The following is a 20,603-nucleotide window of genomic DNA, read 5'->3' as shown; positions in this document are numbered from 1 at the left end:
GCCTGCAGAAGAGAGCCGGGAGGGAGGGAGGGAAGGAACCTTGGCACATGGCAAACCAGCAGCAAGGGCCCTGAAACTCCGGGTGAGCGAGGAAGGTGATGGTATCACTCAAGAAAGCAGCACAGGAGGCAGCAGGATCCCACTCCCCTCTCCGTGCCAGGCACGGCTCGGCGGAGCCTGGCACGCCGGAGCTGGGCTCGCTTTGAGCATTTCAAATTTGCCGGATGATAACCTCGGTGTCTGAGCTCGCACTCTGGTCCCACCCACTTCAGATCTGACTCATGTTGCAGTCACCGCTGCCCGGGTATTGGTACGAGAGCAGGAGAGAGGCTGGTCCGAGAGGAGGGAGCGAGGAGGAGGAGGAGAGCAGAGAGGAGGAGAGGAGCGAGGCAGCGCCGCTCGCAGCTCTCGCTGCCGCCTCCGCGCCCCAGCCGCAGCCCCGGGGCAAAGTTGGAGCCGGAGCAGCCCCTGAAGCCTCCCGCACGCCCAGGGGCTCTGAGAAAGCAGCGCCTTTCCCAGGTAATGCTTTTCCTTACTTCTTGCTGAGTTGTTACGCTGCTAAAATACTTTTTAGGTGAGATCCAGGAGGGTTGGTGGGTCCCTGCTGAGTGGGATCCTGCATTGGGACGGCTGGGTCAGGTGAGAGGGTGACACCTGTCAGATGCTGGTGCCATCAGCATCCTGTGGTGGCTGAGTGCAGGCCAGTTTGGGGACTTTTTTGGCTGTTGCTGGTGGGGACAACTGGATCCGAGAACACCAGGGGAAGGACATGTGTGCAGTGTGCCCAGGCAGAGCCCTGCACATCTGTGGGGTGCAGCCTCTCTGCCCAGGCAGCCTCCCCATGGGGCTGCTGCTGATTTCTCACACTGGCCTGCCTGAGCCTTTTCCCTGGGCACTCCAGCCCTTCCATTGAGCCTTTTCCCTGGGCACTTCAGCCCTTCCATCCAGCCCTGCACACCCTGGGGGGATCTGCTGCTGCCCCATCCCAGGGCACAGTCACATCTGTGGGGCAGGACACCCCCGGGCTGGGCTGTAGCACAGGAGGGCTGGGCAGTCCCAGGGGCACACAGTGCTCGCTGTTCCTGTCCAGAATCAGCTTCAGCAGGAGCTGAATCCCAGAAACTTAGACAGCTCCAAGCACACCCCTGAGCCCGACTCCTCTGTTTTCAGTTTCACCTTTCCAGGACACCGTTTGCCGAGCAAACTTTCAAAATGCTGATTGCTCTGTGCATGTCCACATTCCTCTTCACATTTCCTGATTTCAGGGGTCCTGAACAGCTTCTTACCCACAGAGCCCCTTTCCTCCTGGGGAAGCATGATGGAGGGCTGTTGGCAGTGATGGGAATTTTGTCCTGGCTCCCCCAGCTCCTCTGCTCATGCCAGAGGCAATAATTGCTGCTGTGTATCAGACATCACACTGGGATAGGGCAGAGAGAGCACCAAGTTCTGGAGAAGCCCAAAGAACAGGGACAGAAGCATCTGGGGATGCAGCCAGGCAGGACACCAGTGTCCCCTCGAATTTGTCCTCTGCCACATTGCCTTCAAGTCCCACCTGTGACAAATTTGCTGCTGTCCCATTGTGAATCGGGCTTATGGGCCTGGCAGAGGATCAATAAGCCCATTCCCAGCTTAGGAATTTTGCAATTCCCACCATCAAACCTCAGGCATCCTGTCTCAGACCAGAAGAATCCCCCACACTCCTTCCCATCTCTCAGCTGAAATACCTCTCCCAGCATGCCCAGATGTTTAATCTCAGGCAGGAGTTGAATATAGTTCTAGAAAAAGCCATGATGCTCTGCTGTGAGCTCTGCATGGCCAGGGGAATGCACTTTGCTCCCAAGTGCAAAGAGCTTTTTCTGCCTGCTCTTTTCTCAGACAGAAGCTATCATGGGAGGCAGAGGAACATTTCAGGTCTGCAAGGGCACAGCCCTCCTGTCCTCCTAAGGACAGAGGTAAAAGGCTTCATGTGGTGCTTCTCCTGAGGCTTCAGCCACCTCTGTCCTTTCCAGAAGTGGGAAATATTTCCCAAAGAGAGGCTGCCACATTCAGGCACCTCCTGAGTGCTCCTCTCCACTCGTGTCTGCTCACAGTGCCGATGTACCCGGGCTTTTAACAGGTTCAAAACAAACCTGTTATGCCAGGAGTAGAAGCACAGGAAGGGAGAGCAGCCAATGCATTCCCTGCCAGAGCTAGCCCTGCATCCCACTAATCTTACTGCAAAAGTGCACCAAGTGCTGGAATTAATGATACTGGAGGAAAGGATGCTGAGAGATGGGGAAATAAAAAGGTAAAACGCAACAGAAATTTCCCATTAATAGATCACAGCCCCCTCCCCAGAGGAGATAAATGCCATTTTAAAGAGGAAAACAGCAGATCAAATGCAACATGGACTGCAGCAGAGCAGAAAATATCTGTTCAGGCAATAGAAAGCAGAAATTACTATGAGAATTGTAAAGAGGATAATGGGGAGACGATAGGATATTACAGCGGAAAGATCATTAATGCACCAGAGAAGGCTATTAACAGAGTTCCTTAAAGATCAGCCTAGAGGTAAATTTTATTTAATGGTTTTCATTAGTGATCTTGGCTCTGAAAATTAGTGCTTCTTTAAGAGAAATGTACTGGTGAGAAACTTGTGAAAAGTTCTGCACTGGACAAGGGACTAAGTACTAGAGGAGAAGAACCAGAGGATCTGTAGATAAATAGAAACACACCAGGCTGGCACAGGCTCACATGCTTAGCAAAAATTGCTACTCTAAGCAGCTGAAAACACCATAGGAAAAATATCTGACTTTTGGGGAGCCCCAGGATGAGTGCAACAACAAATGCAACCTGACAAATCTTCACAGCAGAGATAGTGTCAATCAGAGCACCAGTGCCATGGAAAAGGCATGAGAAAGATGACCCAGAAGCTGTGTCCTGCTCTGGTTCCTTCAGTGTCAGGAGGGTGATTTTGAACCTCAAACAGGTCCAGGCTGTGATAATGAGGATAATCAGGTAAATGTAAAAGCTGCCTGGTGAGACAGGGCTGGAAAGGTGTCATTTATTCCGGCTGTTGCTGGAAAGACTGCCATGGGAAACAGCTGCTCCACTCGTACATCGAGGAGGAAATCAGCTCACTCTGCCAAAACACAACAGGAGCAGAGGACACAGGTAGTGAAGGTGGCTGTGAGTGACCTGGGCACAAAGCCAGGGGCACATGTGGAGTCACAGAGAGCCAATGCTCCAGGAGAGAGCTCTGAGCTGGATGCATGGTCTGTGTCCTGCTGGCAGTGAGCTGACAGCCCCCCAGCTGTACCAGCCCCCCAGCCTGCTCTTCCTGCAATGCCATGTCCCGAGGCAATGCTCTCCTGGGGGAGCATTTCCATGAGATAATTTGGCTGGGGGATACGGGAAGGTGTCCCCCACCTCCACCACAGTTAGGGTTGCAGCATCACACATCCGAGCTGACAGGAGGCAGGTGCTGCCCCATTCCATGGAGGAACATCCCAAGGGTTTGCAGGCAGCTGAGCCCTGCAGAGTCCCAGCACTACCTGAGCTCCTCTGCAGGGATGGGGACACCTCTGTCCCCTTGCAAGTGGCCATTCCTTGCCCTGAGCTAACCTGAAAAAGAAATAAGAAGCAAAGCTCCTCCTGGGCACATCAACAGGGCAGGGCTGCACCAGGAGCTGAATGAGCTGAGGCTCCCAGAGCTGGGTCCCACCAGCAGAGCCCACGTGAGCTGGGAGAGCCAGAGGCAGGAGCAGGTTGTTGGTGTGTGGTGAAGCAGCCACGTAGGAGGCTGCCATCCACCCACAGCATTTTCTATGTGTGCTACTCCCCCTATAATTTAATCTGCCATTTCCACATGTTGGGAGCAATGAAAGCACATCCCTTTCACTTGGAAATACCCTTCTGTGGGAACAACCTGTTCTCCTCGCTGCCATCAGTGGGCAGGCAGCGCTCAGCTTGTTCCACACTCCTTTTGTGAGTGAACAAAGAGCTTTCCATGGCAAGAGCCTGTGCTGCAGCTGGAGGTGAGGAACTGCTCCACACGCTGCTGCTGCCGTGGCTGAAAGCATCGCATCCCTCTCCAGCAGCCTCAATCCCAGCACCCAAACTCAGAGGGCTGCCTGTCTGCCAAGGAGTTTGCTCTGCTCAGCAAAGGCTTCCCATGGGCTGGTTCATGGCTTGTTTGCTTTCCATTTAGAAAGCAGCAGGGCTGTGGGAGTCACCTCTAATCTCAGTGGTCCAGTCCCAATCTCTCCCCTGTATGGCTCCTGGCAATCAGGGGTTGTTTACTCATGCAGTTTTCCCTTGTGTACTCCCTCCCATGGCCCTCATGCCTTCAGACTTCAATCAGAGACATAAATCATCTAAAGAATATTTCAACCTGCACCACAGGTGTTATCTTGTTGATGCAGAGGGAGTTTAAAATCTCACCTTTGTCCTCTGACAAGGCTGGATCTTTTCCTTTCCTGGAGTTTCTTCTGATTGCTCCATCTCTGCAGCCTGCTGCAGCTCTGCCTTCCTGCACAATCCCGGGCACCACCAGGGAGGCTTCACTGCTGTTCCGTGGGTGCAGAGACCTGCAGAGCTGGGTCCTGCACCACCCACAGGGACCAACACATTGAGGAGGATAGGGAGATCCCTCAAACCATCTGGGAGACCACAGCTTGGACACAGGCAGGTCCATGAGGGTCAGCAAGTCAGTCCAGCTCCTCAGCCCATTCCCAGCCCTCTCTCTTGTCCCTGCACTGCCTCAATTCCCCTTTAGGTATCTTCCGAACATGGATATTGCTTCCAATCAAGGACCCAAAGAACCTTTGAGTCTAGTAGTGGCAGGGTCTTGGAGATCATCATAACCAGCAGCTCATTTGTAAGTTAGAGTGGTTTGCTCTGTTGTTTCTTCCCTGGCAACATGTAGCGTTTTGTTATTTGTATCCAGACAGAAAACAGCCAGAAAAAGCCACTCTGCAAGGGATATTCTCTTTTCCTCCCAGGACCCAGAGCAGAGCGGGGATTTCCCATACAGGCATCAGGAGCTGCTGTGATTTGTGATGGCAGGATAGCTGCTGCAAAGCTCAGACACAAGGACAAAGTTTCATGAGATCGGCAGCTGCAGCCAAGATTCAGAAATTACATAGTTGCGACTAATTTTGCTGAATTGCATAAGAACTGCTATCTCAGGAAAATTGTTTCCTCATATCCTCCTCGTTCTCACGTTTATTGTAAGCCTATAGGAAGATGACAATTTTAAAATCCCTGCCCTTCTCTCAACATCCCTCCATTACATGGGCACCCCTAGGGCTGGGAGAGCCCAGCTGGCAGGTACACGGGTGCCTGGCTGCCAAAGGACTTTCAATTTGGGTATAAGTGGGCTGGAGCAGCCAGGGACTACAGACCCTGCTTCTGGAGGGGCTTGAAGGGAAGCTCAGAGGGTCTTTGCCCACTGCAGCTCTGACTTGATGCTTTTAGAGAATCACAGAATGGCTTAGAAGGCATCTTACAGATTTCATTCCACCTCTCTGCCAAGGACAGGGAAACCTGCTGCAACACCAGGCTGCTCAGAGCCTCATCCAGCCTAGACTTGAACAGCTCCAGGGATGGGGCAGCCACAGCTTCTCTGAGCAATCTGTGCCAGGGTCTCACCAGACACTTTCTTTTGCAGGCTGTCCTTGGGAGGTGGCAAAGCTCTGTCCCTGTTGGAGCATTGCTGACCACTATCACCAACCAAACATGCAGAGAGCATGAGAGCCCATAGGACCTGACTCAGTCATCACTCAGAGGAAAGGAGAAGGCAAGAAAGGAAAAGAAGTAGCTGAGATCCACCAGCAGCTGCCACAGGGCATCGGCTCCAGCACTGAGCTCCCAGAGGGGGCCAACAGCACAAATAAGTTGCAGTGCCACATCTTTCCTAGACCATGTCATTCCCAGCACACAAGGCTGAACATGTAAAGTGACTCTGCAATGTTCTCCAAGGTCCCTGTAGAACAAGGGTCACTTCAGGAAGGGCTCTAGGCCTGCCTGGTCCAGGCTCACTCCAGGCAGCTTCAGAGCTGATGAGAGCAGGACTGCTCCATCCTTGCAGTGACACCATGGATCCATGTTACAACCACACAAGCTCTCAAAAAAGTATGGACCCCTCCATGCAGCTGCTGGTGGGGTTCTTTCTGGGCGTCCTCATCATGATCACTCTCTGTGGTAACATCATCGTGTGCCTGGCCGTCACCCTGGACCGGCGGCTGCGGAGCGTGACCAACCGCATCATCGTCTCCCTGGCCATCACAGACCTGCTGCTGGGGCTGCTGGTGCTGCCCTTCTCTGCTTACTACGAGCTCACCAACGAGTGGCCCTTTGGCAGCGTTCTGTGCAACATCTACACCAGCCTGGACGTCATGCTGTGCACGGCCTCCATCCTCAACCTCTTCATGATCAGCCTGGATCGCTACTTCGCCGTCACCACCCCGCTCCGCTACGGCCAAGTGGTCACTCCCTCGCGGGTGGCCGTGGGCTTGGCTGTCATCTGGACTGTTTCACTGATGGTCTCCTTCCTACCCATCCACCTGGGCTGGAACACCAAGGGGACAGCGGTGCAGAACACAAGCACCACCTGCAGCAAGGAGTGCACGCTGGGAGTGAACCTTGAGTACGGGTTGGTGGACAGCTTGCTCACCTTCTACATCCCTCTGGTCATCATGTGCATCACCTACTACAAGATACTCAGGATAGCCAGGGAGCAAGCCAAGAGGATAAACCACACGTGGGGCAACGCGCCCATGTCCCCCATGGTGAAGGAGCACAAAGCCACCATGACGCTGGCAGTGGTGCTGGGAGCCTTCATCGTGTGCTGGTTCCCCTACTTCACCCTCTTCACCTACCGGGGCGTGTCGGGGGACAGCCAGGTCAAAGGCACACTCATGTCCATTGTGCTCTGGCTGGGCTATGCAAACTCAGCCCTGAACCCCATCCTCTATGGGACACTCAACAAGGATTTCCGAGTGGCATACCAGAACTTGCTGCACTGCTGCAGGACAGGATACCCCAGGAACTCCCACCTGCCTCCCCTGCAGCAGGCCCAGCCCAGAGGCAGGCAGGGCCAGGGCAGGCAGGAGGGCAAACCCTTGAAGCTGGAGGTGAGGAACGAGAAGGGGACTCTGCTCACTGATGGAGCCCTCAAGAGGTAAGAGCCTTCCTACACTAGAGTTTGATGGTAGGTCTGCCCCAGAGAGGAAGGCAGAGGCAGGGACCCCACATTGTCCATGGTCTTTTAAGCAACAAAGCGATGCCCCAGCTGGAGATCCTTGCTACAGGCAACTCCTAAGTTCAGCCACTCAGAAATTCCTCACCACCCATAAGAACCCAGCTTGCATCCCCTCCATGGTGGCAGCACAACTCCAGGTATTCCAACTTCCCACCAGGCTGGGCCTCCCCTGGAATTGCCACCACTCACAGGGAGCACAAAATGTCCCCTGGCTTTGCTGGGTAATGGGGACAGTTGCCATCAGAATTTGCTGTCCAGAATGGGGTGAAGCTTTTAGCTGGGGCTGCTCCCCAAAGTCAGCCATGTCCCTGTGAGGAGCAGACAGCAAATTCTGGGCACAGAACAGAGCTTCAGGGGCCACGAAAGGTGACAGAAGGGAAGATGGGAATTAGTCCTGGGGCACAGTCAGAGCACCTGCAGCCAGGCTGGGAGTCCCTGCAGGAGCCAAGGTCTGGGTTCCCAGCTCCCTGCAGAGCAGCTCAGCCACTTCCCTCCCCATCCAGCCACACACCCTCAGCGTTTCAGTCACCAGTTTCCATCAGCAGTGAATTCAGCCAACAGCAAGTTCCATTCCCATCTCTGGAAAGGGGCAGGAGTAGCCCAAATTAGGCTGTCAGATGCTTTTAGAAATACAAATGGCCATGTAAAGTTACAGCAAAAAATTCCCTCAGTGCCACCCCAAGCGTGTTACGAGGGTCAGCCCCAGCAAAGGGTGTGATGAGGGAGCAGGGTGGGAGCAAAGTGGGCAAGTTCTGTGCCAGGCTGTCTCCTCAGCCCCCTCCCTGGGCACCCACATCCCCTCAGGGCTGTGCCACCCTCTCACTGCCTCGCTCCAAGGTGTTCACCCAGCCAAGCACAAGGAGAACGGAGAGGCAGGCTGTCAATCTGCTGCTCCTGAGATAATCTAACCACCAAGCAGTGCCTGATAAGCAGCCCAGAAACTTTCCATCCATAGATAAGGAGTCCTTTGATTCCCTGTTCCCAGCGTGGCAGCAGAGAAGCCGCGCTCGCTCGCGCGCTCTCCCGGCACGTGCCCTTGATCCTGCCCCAGAAAGAGTCTTAAGCCACCAAAAGGAGAACTCAGGGAGGTGAACCAAAGTTCAGAGCCATCCAAAAGGCTGATCCAGCATCCTGCCTCCCCCAGGGCACCAATGTGACTGTACCCAAGGGAGGGGTGCAGAAAAAGAGGTACAGAGGGATGGATTAACAGGAACAAATACAAGAATGCAGCTCCTGGGGCTGCCTTTTTCCATTTCCAAGGAATTAATGAGGAGCCCAAAGTTACAGCATTTGGCAAATTGTAGGTTGTGTATAAAAACATATGGAAAACATGTCTAAGGTGGTGGGGGTGTTTCTGCAAACATACAGAGACAAAGAGAGCTCTACTGTTTACTCACACAGAAGTGCAGCCCCTGGGCAAACCAGGAGCTCTGTGCTGAGGCTCTGCAGCTGAGCCAGGAGAGCTCAGGGGGAACAGGCTGAACAGGCTGTTGGGACTGCCCTGCACAGCCAAGAGAGAACAGAGTATAAATGTCAGTGTCTTCTCAAAATGCTGACTTACCACAAAGGGACAATAATGGCTTGGAGGGAGATCAAAAGGGAAGGAAAATGGGTTTCTGTTCCTCAGGCAGAGGGCAGGGTCGCTGATTTCCTGGCTTTTACCCTCGCAGCTTTTCCGGGTAGAAGAGATTCTTCCCCTGGTTCCCCACAGGAAACACTCAAGCAAGGGGATGTTTCCTGACCTTTCTAAATCCAGTGAGCTCCACCCCATCCTCCACAGTATCACTACTGTGGTTTCCACTCACAATCGGATAAGGGCTGCTCAGGCACCTGCTTTTACTTTCTCTCCTTCTCTTCATAGCCCTCTCACCTCACAGCAGTCATGCACCAATGATCATATGTGGCCCCTTCCAGCCCTTTTTTCCATAGTCAGATACACCAAGATCTGCTGTTGGCAGATGATCAGGATCAGCTAATGCCACACAAGACAGGTGAGCACAGGATTTACCTGTTCACCAAAAGCCTGGCAGCCAATTTCACCCACAGCACAAACCAAGCTGGTTCCTCTCTGCAGTCTTCAGAGTCATCTGCCCTGAACATGTTAACAGGAAAAGACCAACATAAATCATTCCAAAAACTCATAACCCCCCCCAGACAGGAACACCCAGAGCTCAGAAGAGCTCTGCTCAGAGAAGCTCCATGGGATCATTCAAGGGAAAACAGAATTTTGAACTGTTGCCCTTAATAACAATGTTCTTTTCAGTTATGAGGCATAGGGAAAAGACTAACAAACAAGAGTGGAAATACTGGAGCACTGCAGCAGTCTCAAGGGTCACTCAGAGCCTCAGTCAGGAGCAGGGCAGGGAATCAAAAGCCACAGGACCTCCAGAGCAGCTGGGGCTGGAAGGCACTTCCATCAGTGAGGACCAGGTAGGGCTGAGAGTACAGGACCAAGCAGAGATGCAAGGGGAAGACAGCTGCTCCCATTTCCACACCAGGCAACTCACACAAAACCAGTAAAGAAAACCAGAGGACCTCAGGAACCTGTTTCAGTGCAGTGGGACAGGGCTCTGAAGAGCCCTGGTTCTTGGCTTGCTCTGTAGGCTCTGAGAGCAGACCCTGATGTTCAGAGAGATTAAAATCCCATGAGAGGAAGCATTCAGCACTAACTAGATGTGCTGGGGAAGAAAACTCTGGAGCTGAATGAGAGGCTGTGGATCCCATTCTTGCATGCCATCTGTTCTTAGAGCAGCATGGGACAGGACCATGGCCACAATATATGGGCAAAGGAAAAGCCAGTTCCCACTGGAAAGGGTCCCTGTCCTGGTCACAACACACCTGCCCCAGCTGCCAGTCTCAGGCAGACACTGCCTGGTGCTCCACAGAGCAAAGCCAGGCTCAAGTAGGCTGGCCCTAACAGACTGCACTGTTCTTTCTCTCTCTTCATGTGCAATTTAACCTTTCCAGCACTGGAGCTTTCCTGTGAGTCTCAGCCTGCCCGCTGCCCTAGGACCCACATCTCCCAGCCTTCAACTCCTGGCTGCCCTCTTCCAAAATCCTGTCTGTGAGGTTGAAAGGACAACACTCAGCTTTCCTCAGCGGAAAACTCGACAGCAGAGGCGAGAGCTGCAGGGTGAGTACAAGGTCAGGGTCCCTGGGTGAAAATGAGGGAGCTCTCCCTGCTGTGGCACCCACTGCAGTTTTGCTGGTGCAGGCATCCCTTCCTGATGGGTCCTGGTGCAAAGGGTGATACTACCAGAGATGAATCCTCACTCCTTTATCCATCACTGGCTGCTCTCAAACCAAGTCCCAAGCCCCAGAGAGCTGGGCCTCCCTCTGCAGCTGCCCTGGAGTTTTGGGATTATAGAATCAGCCTGAAAGATGCTGCATCCTGCCTGCTCCTCATGCACTGCAGAGGCAGCTGCATTCAGACCATGAATTTCCAGCACACTTCATTTTCATGCAAGCCCACATCCCCAGAAATTGCCAGCAGCTTTGGCGGAGATGCTGGCAGGGCTCCCGAGGTGAAGAGCTGATGCTGCACCAGGCACTGCTGCTCTCTCCAAGTGGTGCTGGGCTGGAGGCCACAGCTGCCCTGCATGGGGATGCCTCTCAGCTCCAGGGAGCCACTTTGTGCAGCCCTTCTCAGGAAGAGTCAGGCAAGGTCACCCTGACCTCCACATGCTCTCCCTTCCAACGCTGCATGCTGATAACCTGGGCTCTCCATATTGACTGTGCCCTGAAGGGGAAATAATCACCCATGTGCTGAAAGCTGGGCACACTTTGTCCCTGCTGCACCCTGAGCACTTCTAACTTCAGCCAAGGTCACAACAAAAGCAGGAGCTGGTTCTGTGTGTCCACACACAGAGCTGGGGTACAGGGACCTGTACCCAAGGGTGCACCATAAACCTGCACTGCTCAGAGGTACCCCTGTGAATCAGCCTGGAAATGCCATTGCCCACCAGCAGGAGGAGGAACAGAGGATTTGGAGGCTGCAGATGCTGCTCTTTGGGGAGGAGGCATCACTGCTGCCCTGCAGCAGGAGCAGAGTGAACCCTCCAGTCTGGAAACCACAAAGCACAAAGTGAAGGCCCCCAGGGCAGGCACAGCACAGACACAAGGCAGAGTCACCTCTGCTGCTGTCACTGCCCAGCAGCAGGGGCAGAGGAGACACCAATTCCAGCTCTTCTGCCTCATGCTTCCTGTCCCTGTGCATATGTTGTAAGACATATGTAGTTTCTGTGAGGTAAAAGCAAAATGCCAGCCATCCCCTGAGAGGATGCTGATCTAATCAGCAGAACGAAGCAGAGGTCTGGGGGAGAGGTTTGCAGGAGATCTGAGGTCTTGGTGTGACCACAGATTTCCTCTCTGCACCATGGGGGTGGGGACAGGAAATACCACCTCATACAGGACACCCAACCGAAGAGCTCCTGACCAAAAAACTCCCAGACCCACAGCAGGCAGAGGGGCCATGGGAGAAGCAGCACCCAGGAGCAGAGCACTGCCAGCTCCAGGACATCAACTTTTGTCAGGCAACAAATCTGACAGCTCAGCCCTGCTGCTGCTAGCTGGCCTGAGGGACAGGAAGAGCAGGCAGAGAAAGCCACAAAGCAGAGTGATATTGCTCAGAGGGGCGTTGGATGACAGGTCTTGGGGTGATGCGGGCCTGCTCAGCTCTGCCCAAGTGCCAGAACTCAGCATTTACTGGGGGATGCTGAGAGCATCCTCACAGCATCACATCGCAGTCCCTCCCTGGGTGCTGAGGGCAGCACCCCTTACGCTGGGGAGCAGGAGAGGGGGAAATGGACCCATCTGCACCTTGTAAAGTCACTGATCACCCTCTGTGTTCCCCTGCAGGTTCCTGCTCTGGCACATGGCATCACTCCATCCCCAAACTCTGCTGGAGAAGCCTCTGCTGCCCAGGTTCCTCCCAGGAGGGCGCTGGGTTAGAAGACCCCTCAGAGGAGCTGCAGAAGAACATCTGCCCATCCTGTGGGCAGTGACACTTTCAGCATGAAGAGATGCCTGGGGAGCTGGGTGAGGGAGCAGTGCACACCTTGGCAGGGCAGGGCTGGGAATGCCCTCTCCAGAGCCCTGGCAGTGGCTCAGGCTGCAGAGGAAGGGGCTGTTGAGGTCGTGGTGCCAGGCAGACCAGCTTAGGATGGAGAAAGACAACACAGGCACCACTCCCCTGGTGTCCTGGGGATGTACCCACCCCTCAGAGGGGCAGGGCCCTGGCAGATGGGGTGACACGGCAGGAGGCCTCGGCGTGGTGGATGCTGGCAGCCACGAGTGCTGGATGTCTGTGCACAGGACATCCCAGGCCCTCAGCATCCACCCTGGGGCAGGGCTGCTTCCCATCCCTGGGGCTGTTCTTACAGCACACCCCCTGTCCCAGCCCCACTGCCAGCCAAAGAGAAGCCCTGGAGCCTGCTGGGGAGGCACTGAGCAGCCAGGGCTTGCCCCAGGCTCTGCCCTCCTGAGAAGCTCAACATGAAGGCGCCCAAAAGAAAAGAATTTGCACAGACTTGGGGCAGAAATAATAAATGGTATAAAAAAAAAAATCTATTTAAGACAGAAAGAAAATGAGATGCTTGATTTCTGTGGGTGTACTTTGTCCTGGGAAGAGCCTCCCTGCCCTGCTCCATCCTGCTGTCCCATCCCCATCCCTCTGCTGGGACAGAGCCTGAACACACAGCACAAACACCCAAAACAGAGCCACAGCTGCCCTGGGCAAGGCTGGCACCCCCCAGAGCACATCTTACCCTGTGGGACCAACCAGATGAGATCCCTCCCTGGTCCCCGAGTTGATGGAGCAAGGACACTTTGCCTTCCCCAGGGGCAGGTTCAGAGCTCCCCCTGCTTGCTGTGGGCACGGAGCAGCCCCGAGCTCCGGCCACACCGAGGGTGTCACCCATTGGCACCAGCCACGGCAGGGCTGGGCTCCCCGACCCAGCACAGCACACCCCAATTGTCACTATAGGACACTCAAGGTGAAGAAAAGGGAAAGTTTATTTTCTCACTCCAACATTTATAGTTTGTCAAAAGTGACAGTGGATTAGAGGGTGAAAGTGCCACCTCTTCAATGACACTGGGCAAACCAACCAACAGTCCATCAAATTTCTCCTCCTCCATAAAAGAACGCAAAACAATGAGTTATTTACAGAAGGTGTGTGAGAAAATTTGCTACAAGAATGTAAACATCAGAAGGCTCAGAAAACCTTAAAAAATGAGGGTGCCACCCAATCACTCCCCCAACTCCTCAACACCCCCTGAGCCACCCCAGCACTGGGTGTCACCATTTGCCACTGGTACCTCCATGGGTGTCACCCTCCACCACTCATTAGGAGTTACAGAGAGCAATTGGCTCCCAAAGAGCAAGGAAAGCTGAGAGGAGGGAGCATTGCAGCCCCCCCAGCACAGCCAGATCCCACCAAACATCAGCAGGCAAGGAAACCTCCCCAGCACAGCGATGCCCTGCCAGGCAGGGTCCCCTCATGGTTCTCCCTCCTGTGGCCTTGGGGTGAGGAGCAATGCAACTCCTGGGCTGAGCCCCCAGAGCAGATGGAGAAATTGCCTGATCAGCAGCTCTGCAGAGCAGCAGGAGCCGGGTCCCTGCACAGGGGGAGCTTTTCCCTTTTCCTCCCCAAACAAACCCAGCAGGAGCAGCCCAGGAGCATCCACGCCGTGCTCCAGCTCCGGGAGGAACTGGCAAACACACACCCAAACCCCTGCCACCTATGATAACAATTAGAGGCTTATCTAATTGCAAAAATAATTGCAATTGAAGTGTTTAATTACCATACTAAGCAGGAAGAGCCGTTTCCTACTGTTCCAGTAGCACTCCCGATCCATCAAACAAGGTTTGGGGCTTGTTTGGGTGCTGGGCTTTTTGGGTTTTTTTTTTTGGTTTTCTTTTTTTGATTATTAGATTGCAGCCCCAGGGGATGAAGAGATTTGCTAATTAGGGTCTTGGAGAACAGCTACCAATTCACAAACACTTGCTTTTAATTTCAATACTAACGAGGCTGGAAGGGGGAGAAAGCCAAAATGCAGAACATCTGTGGCAGGGCTGGCTGCAGCAGGGCTGACACTGCTCAGGGACCATCCCAGAGACCCCGGGAATGGGCTGGGGTCGGTGCAAGCCCAGGCAGGTGGGAGCAGCTGCTCTGGGTCGCTGCTGTCACCGCAGCCACCACACAAACCCATCCCAGCATCGATCATCTGTCTAATCCCCCCAGGGACCATCGGCTTTCTCAGTGATGGGCTAATCCTGGTCCTCAGGCAGCCGTTCCATCCCCCGGGGGTGCAGCAGCAAGAATTTCTCCAGGTGACATTTGGTTTTGTTCTCCTCTAAACTGACAACAAAAGGGAACTTAATTCTCTCGCCAAGCAGCAATTCTGAGAGGGAAGAGAAACTGCTTAGGAAGCTCCTAACCAACATCTGCTCTCACAGATAGGAAATATCCCCTGCTAGCGTTGGGAGCACAGGCAGGGCTGGCTGCCAAGTGTATAGGGACATCCCCATCCCCCTGTCCCTGCAGGAGCTCCACTGCCCCAAATGTGGCACCAAATCCTCACCTTGCTCCAGCAGCCACCCCAGGGACCCACAGAGCCTGCCTGGGCTTCTTCCACCAAACCTTTGCTGTCCTTGGCACAGCTCTGGGGAGGGTCCAAAAACCTGCAAAGAGGAGAAACAGGGAGGGAGAGAAGCACAGGGGAGGCAGGAGCAGCTGCAGGGCATCCAAGCATCCCGTCCCCCAGGAGCACAGCTGAGATGTGGTGGTTGCCACAGGCCAGAGGCAAAGGAGCGTTTTATTTCTTTTAGATAAAAGAGAAACATCAGTAGAATGAGAAAAAAAACTGTGTTGGGGTTGTTTTTTTCAGGCTGTCATGTGATTAAACACAGAGGGAACAGAAAGGTAGAGAACAGCCCCGAGCAGTGGAAAATGAGGAACTTCGTGTTAGAAATCTCAAGATTGGATTTTCTGGAATAAAATACATTTTGGGGTCACTCACCCAACAGTTTTGGCTGGGGAATCATGCCTCTGGAAAGGTTATGGGACCCATTTCCTCCCCACTAATCTAAAAATCACATTTCCATGATGAAGCACCTTGAAAGCAAGGACAAGCACTCCCTTCCAGCCTGGAGGAGGTGACCATGGGGAAGGCAGCATCAGGTGCCTCCCTGGCCTCAGCTAAACCCTTCCTGCCCAGCATTTCCCCACCTCCAAGGGCACAAAGGCTGGCAGTGCCAGAGGCTCAGGCAGATCCCAGCCCTCGCAGGGTGGTGGCCCCGGGACCAGGAGCATGGTGGCCAAGGGACCAGAGAGAGAGGACAGAGCCACTAGAGGGCACAAGTATGACAGAAACACATCGGGGGACCTCCAGCTTCTGCGGTTCCACAGTCCCAGAGGTCCCCAAATCCCCTCATCACCCTCACTTCCCAAAAGGGCACCCCCAGCTCTCCCCCAGCAGGAACAAACCTTCTCCTGGAGGCCCAGGACTGCACCAGGCAGCAGGCCGTGGAGATTTGGGGGCCCCTGTGAGGTGCAGGTCCTGCAAGGATGTTATCTTATATATCAATAGTCCCATATCATTGTAGTGCAAGGATTCCATATCACCAGAGATTCATACCTCCTCAATGCTTCCCATAGGCAGCTCCAGACTCTTCCTGGTCCTTGCAGCAGTCACCTGACTCCAGATGACACCAATCCACTCTTTTATACCACTGTTCTTATTGGCTACAGGTGTGGCTTGTTAAGATCAGGCCTGCTCCTAATCTTTAGTAATTGGTCCAGCTGCAACTCATTGGGGGATAAGATTACATTCTCCACCACCTTCATTTACCCATCCTGTATCCCCCTACACAAGGAGACATCTGGTCATCGCCAAGGCACGTGTCCAACGTCCTTCTGTCCTTCTGTCCTTCTGTCCTTCCCTTCTCCTTCCTCCCCAGAGCCTCCTTCAGGCAGGCGCTCCCCTCCCCGCTCCTGCAGCCATCACCACTTCTATTGAGGCTCTCCCACCAAACCAAACACATTTGTCAGGGAAACAGCTGCCAGAGGCTGCTCTGCTGGAACAGGTGTTCCCGTGTCCCCCAGCAAACAGACATTGTCACCATTGTTACACCCTCCTTCCCGTGTGGCACACAGCTTCACCCATGTGTGTGCATACTCTGTGTGGGTTAGCTGTCCTTGGTGCAGGATCGGGGTCACAGAGCCCTGTGTCCAAGGTTAGCTGTCCTTGGAGCTGTCCTCAGTGCAGGATGGGGGTCACAGAGCCCTGTGTCCAAGGTTAGCTGTCCTCAGTGCAGGATGGGGGTCACAGAGCCCTGTTCCCAAGGTTAGCTGTCCTTGGAGCTGTCCTCAGTGCAGGATGGGGATCACAGAGCCCTGTTTCCAAGGTTAGCTGTCCTTGGTGCAGGATGGGGGTCACAGAGCCCTGTTCCCAGAGCTGTATTCCTGTTCCCAACCCCATGAGCATCCTGGAACTTCTGTGCAAGTGTCAGAGCCGCTCTCAGCCTTGTCCCTCCACCCAACCTGGGCGTAGCTGGCAGGTGCTGTCACCCCGGGGTGTTTGCACAGCTGTCAGGGATGCATCTGCTCTCCTTGCTCACCGTTCCCATCCCACGGGCAGCACTGATCCCCTCCCTGCCGGCAGGAACCCGGAGCTGCTGCAGGCAGAGGCAGCAGCGCCCTCCGACCCCGGGCACACAGGGACTGGTGGTGATTAAACACAGTCCCGGTGCTGATAATTAATTTCTTAGAGGATGAATTACTTGGGAAAGCTCCAGAATGAATGTTGTTCTTCCTGCCACAAAGCTGCTAGGTCTGTTCAGGCTTTTAAAACAATCTAAAAGCAAAGGGGAAGAACATCCCCTGATGAAGAACTGCCATGCCCTGGGCAAGGGGGACTGCTGGGTTTGGGGTCTCTGCTGGGGCTGTTCTTTGGATCCACGAGCAGGCAGGGCAGGAGGATGCGCTGGCACTGCCCATGTCCCAGCAGTCAGGAGACCCTCAGGACAGGCTGTGGGCATCGGCCAAACGCCCTCCAGCAGCTCCTTAGACCCATCTCAGTCAACACCTTGGGCCGAGGCATCCCCATCTCCCCATGAGACCTGCCCAGGGAACCACAGGATCTGTGTGGGGAACACCCAGCTGCCCTCTCCCGGGCACTGTCTGCCACCCTCAGGGGTGGACGTGGCTGTCCCCGTGTCTCTCTGCCCAGTGTGGCTGTCCCCGTGTCCCTCTGCCCAGCCCAGCCACTGCAGGAGCGAGCAGCCCTGCAGACAGTTCTGCTATGCACGGCTCTCCATCCCTTTTGCTTAATAGGAAGCATTTTTCTGTTTCATTTCCCTTACCCTTGGAGCTGAAACCGCCTTTCTGCAGCAAAACACACCAAGCCAAGGAAATTCTTCTCCCTTTGCAGCTCACAAACTCCCCTCCCTCCTCCTCCAGCAGGAATGGCCACCCCACAGTCCCCACCTTGCCTGGGGTATTTTGTACTGCTGGAGGGACAAATGATCCCCACCCCTGTCCTCCCATGGCACCTTGGAGACGGCAGGGACAGAGGATACTGAGGGGGCTGCAGGATTCTGTTCTCTCCATGTACAGATCTTGCAAATATTCCCAAACACGGCAGAAGGCAAAGCCTGCCCTCGCCTCACCTCCTCTGGCCCTCCCCGAGGGCAGTTCACTCGCTTGGCCTGCTTCAGGGCTGAGCTAAGGCCACCACCATTCGTTATTGGGTAATTAAGCTCTTAATTAACAGGCTGATTTCCCCTCAGAGCCCTGCCAGCAACTCTTAGTCCCTCTGTCAGCTGCCTCCAGCAGGGCAGACCCTGCAGGGCCTGGGGAGTGCTCCCATCCCAGGGATGGCTCTGGGCAGGACCTGCAGGGCCTGGGGAGTGCTCCCATCCCAGGGATGGCTCCAGCAGGGCCTGGGGAGTGCTCCCATCCCAGGGATGGCTCCAGCAGGGCCTGGGGAGTGCTCCCATCCCAGGGATGGCTCCAGCAGGGCCTGGGGAGTGCTCCCATCCCAGGGATGGCTCCGGGCAGGGCCTGGGGAGTGCTCCCATCCCAGGGATGGCTCTGGGCAGGACCTGCAGGGCCTGGGGAGTGCTCCTGTCCCAGGGATGGCTCCAGCAGGGCCTGGGGAGTGTTCCTGTCCTAGGATGGCTCTGGGCAGGACCTGCAGGGCCTGGGGAGTGCTCCCATCCCAGGGATGGTTCCAGCAGGGCCTGGGGAGTGCTCCCATCCCAGGGATGGCTCTGGGCAGGGCCTGCAGGGCCTGGGGAGTGCTCCCATCCCAGGGATGGCTCCAGCAGGGCCTGGGGAGTGCTCCCATCCCAAGGATGGCTTCGGGCAGGACCTGCAGGGCCTGGGGAGTGCTTCCAACCCAGGGATGGCTCAGGGCTGTTTTTCCTTCCTCCCCCATGATCTGTTCCTGCCAGCCTGGCACTAGGGCACCGTGACCCAGCCTGAAGGCGTGAGCCTGCTCCAAAAATGTGCCTGCAGCACAAGTGAGCCTGACACATGTCTGGGCTCGGAGTGACACCAAGGAGTCAGGGGCAAACGGGTGAGACACTGCCAGCGTGAGTGATGCTTAAACCTAAAACTCCAAGACTACAGAACCTCCCAGCTTATAAGCCTTAAGGAAAAAATAAATACACTATTCGAGACATTCCTGCCTAAAGAAAAAATCTCTCAGCAACCTTTGCCGCCAGCACATCCCCTCTGTGTGCTCCTCCCTCCTTCGGGACCGAGCTGGGTCAGGAGGCAGCAGTGCCATGCCCCAACCCCGAGCTGGCTGGACCACAGGGGATACAATGGAGACCCTGCCCCGGGCTGCCCAGCAAACCTCAGAGAACCGCAGCAAACCAGCCATGATGAGCCGCCGTGCTCGGTGAGACGCAGGAGCTGCCCTGCAGCGCTCCGGCTCTGGGTATTCATCACTTGTCAGCTCCCCTTAGCCGTGAAAGGAGAGTTATCCTCCCCCCGGGCCTGAGCCGTCCCGGTCCCGGCAGGGCTGCGGACACGGGGGCTGACACCGAGCCGTCCCCATCCCGCTGCCAGCCGGGGTGTCTGGGTGGGAGGAGAGACCCGGGTTTGGCTAATCCAAGTGGAAACTAATTGTGTTTCATTGAGGTTTTATCTCTGCAACTGGCAACATGCTCCTGCAGGAGATTTAGTGTGAAGTTGTCTGGTCCCTGCCAAGAAGGCTGGTTTGTTGTTTTTTTTTTATAGAGAAAGCACATTATGCATCAAAGTTGAAATTCAAATCCCTTTTCCTTCATTCCCAGGGTATATTTATGACGTTCCAGATATTCCTTGGTGCATCACGGTTTGTGGGGAGCCCCCAGTCACTGCAGAAGCCCGGGACCAGCTCAAAGAGCTGCCTGAACTTCTCCTGCTTTATGGTTTTTCCCTTTGCTTTTAGTTGTTGCTGTGTGAGTGGGGGACTGGGGGCAGGCAGGGATGAAGCTGATGCACATGAATGGCTCCAGGTGAGCTCCCCCCAGCCCTCCCAGGGCTTCCCAACCCAGGGTTGCTCCTCTCCTGCTGTAATTTCCACAGCCTCGAGCCCCCCATGTGCAGTCTGGTGCCTGCAGCCTCATCCTGGCAGCAAATTGAGTGTTTTTCCCCAGAGATGCTGCACTTCTCCCTCCGTGGGGGTTGAGCAGGTTCTGCTGAGTGCAGCCATGCCAGGAGGTGAATCAGCCCAGCCTGGAGCTGCACCAGGAACGGGGAGGAAAGAGGGGGGCACAGGGAGTTCTGTGAGTGCACAGTGGGAAGCACAGGACTGCAGCCCTCTCATCCAGACCCTCTGGGGTGTAAACCCACCTGGTTTGCTGCAGCTGGCAGGGAGGGTGGGTGGCTGGGGGCTCCTTCTCCCCACCCAGCAGCTCCTCTCAAGGCGTCAGGACAGGCCCAGCATCTGCAGTCACTGGAAAATCACGCTCCATTTCCAGAAAGGAAAGCAAAGTGTAAATCTCCCTCTCAGACGCACATTTGTTCCTCTGCAGCAAGAAAAGTGGTGAAAGCTTTAATTTCCGAGCTGGGAGGGAGAGACAAATACATCAGCAGCACCCCGGGTGCAGAGGGAAAAAAACATCAATTCTGGGATTACACCGAGATCTCCCCCTCCCTGCTGTAATCCAGAATCACCACAGGTTTCTCTGCTGGCCCTGCAGCTCCTGCCTCTCACTGTGTTTGGGGGAAATGTGGGTACCTGAGGGTGGGCATTGCACCAGTGTTTGCCCACAGTGCTGGGCTGGGGGCAGGCAGGGATTCCCCTGGCTGCATTTCTCATTCAGAGCAGGCTGGACGTAGTGCTCGGCTCTCCCCAGAGATTCCCT

General features: G+C 54.9%; 1 protein-coding gene and 1 long non-coding RNA gene across 2 annotated transcripts in view; one reads left to right on the top strand and one right to left on the bottom strand.

The window, feature by feature from the left end:
- The window catches only part of LOC128944567 (uncharacterized), a 59,049-nt gene extending 38,668 nt beyond the window's left edge, over window positions 1-20,381 (bottom strand). The window contains exons 1-2 of the long non-coding RNA XR_008483813.1: window positions 20,089-20,381; window positions 14,825-14,924 (exon numbers count right to left, since the gene is read on the bottom strand). This is a non-coding gene — a long non-coding RNA (uncharacterized LOC128944567). The remainder of the gene's footprint in view (window positions 1-14,824; window positions 14,925-20,088) is intronic.
- On the top strand, window positions 468-10,369 carry HRH2 (histamine receptor H2). The gene is made up of 3 exons (XM_054287878.1): window positions 468-519; window positions 5,651-7,162; window positions 10,211-10,369. The coding sequence occupies exons 2-3, from the start codon at window positions 6,042-6,044 to the stop codon at window positions 10,227-10,229; spliced, it is 1,140 nt and encodes a 379-aa protein (XP_054143853.1). The 5' UTR covers window positions 468-519; window positions 5,651-6,041; the 3' UTR covers window positions 10,230-10,369.
- Window positions 20,382-20,603: the final 222 nt, after the last annotated feature.

The sequence above is a fragment of the Melozone crissalis genome, unplaced genomic scaffold (assembly GCF_028551555.1).
Source record: "Melozone crissalis strain CALT ecotype California unplaced genomic scaffold, PUWL_Pcris_2 ptg000061l_1, whole genome shotgun sequence".
Classification (NCBI taxonomy): domain Eukaryota; kingdom Metazoa; phylum Chordata; class Aves; order Passeriformes; family Passerellidae; genus Melozone; species Melozone crissalis.
This window is presented reverse-complemented; position numbering and strand designations above follow the sequence as displayed.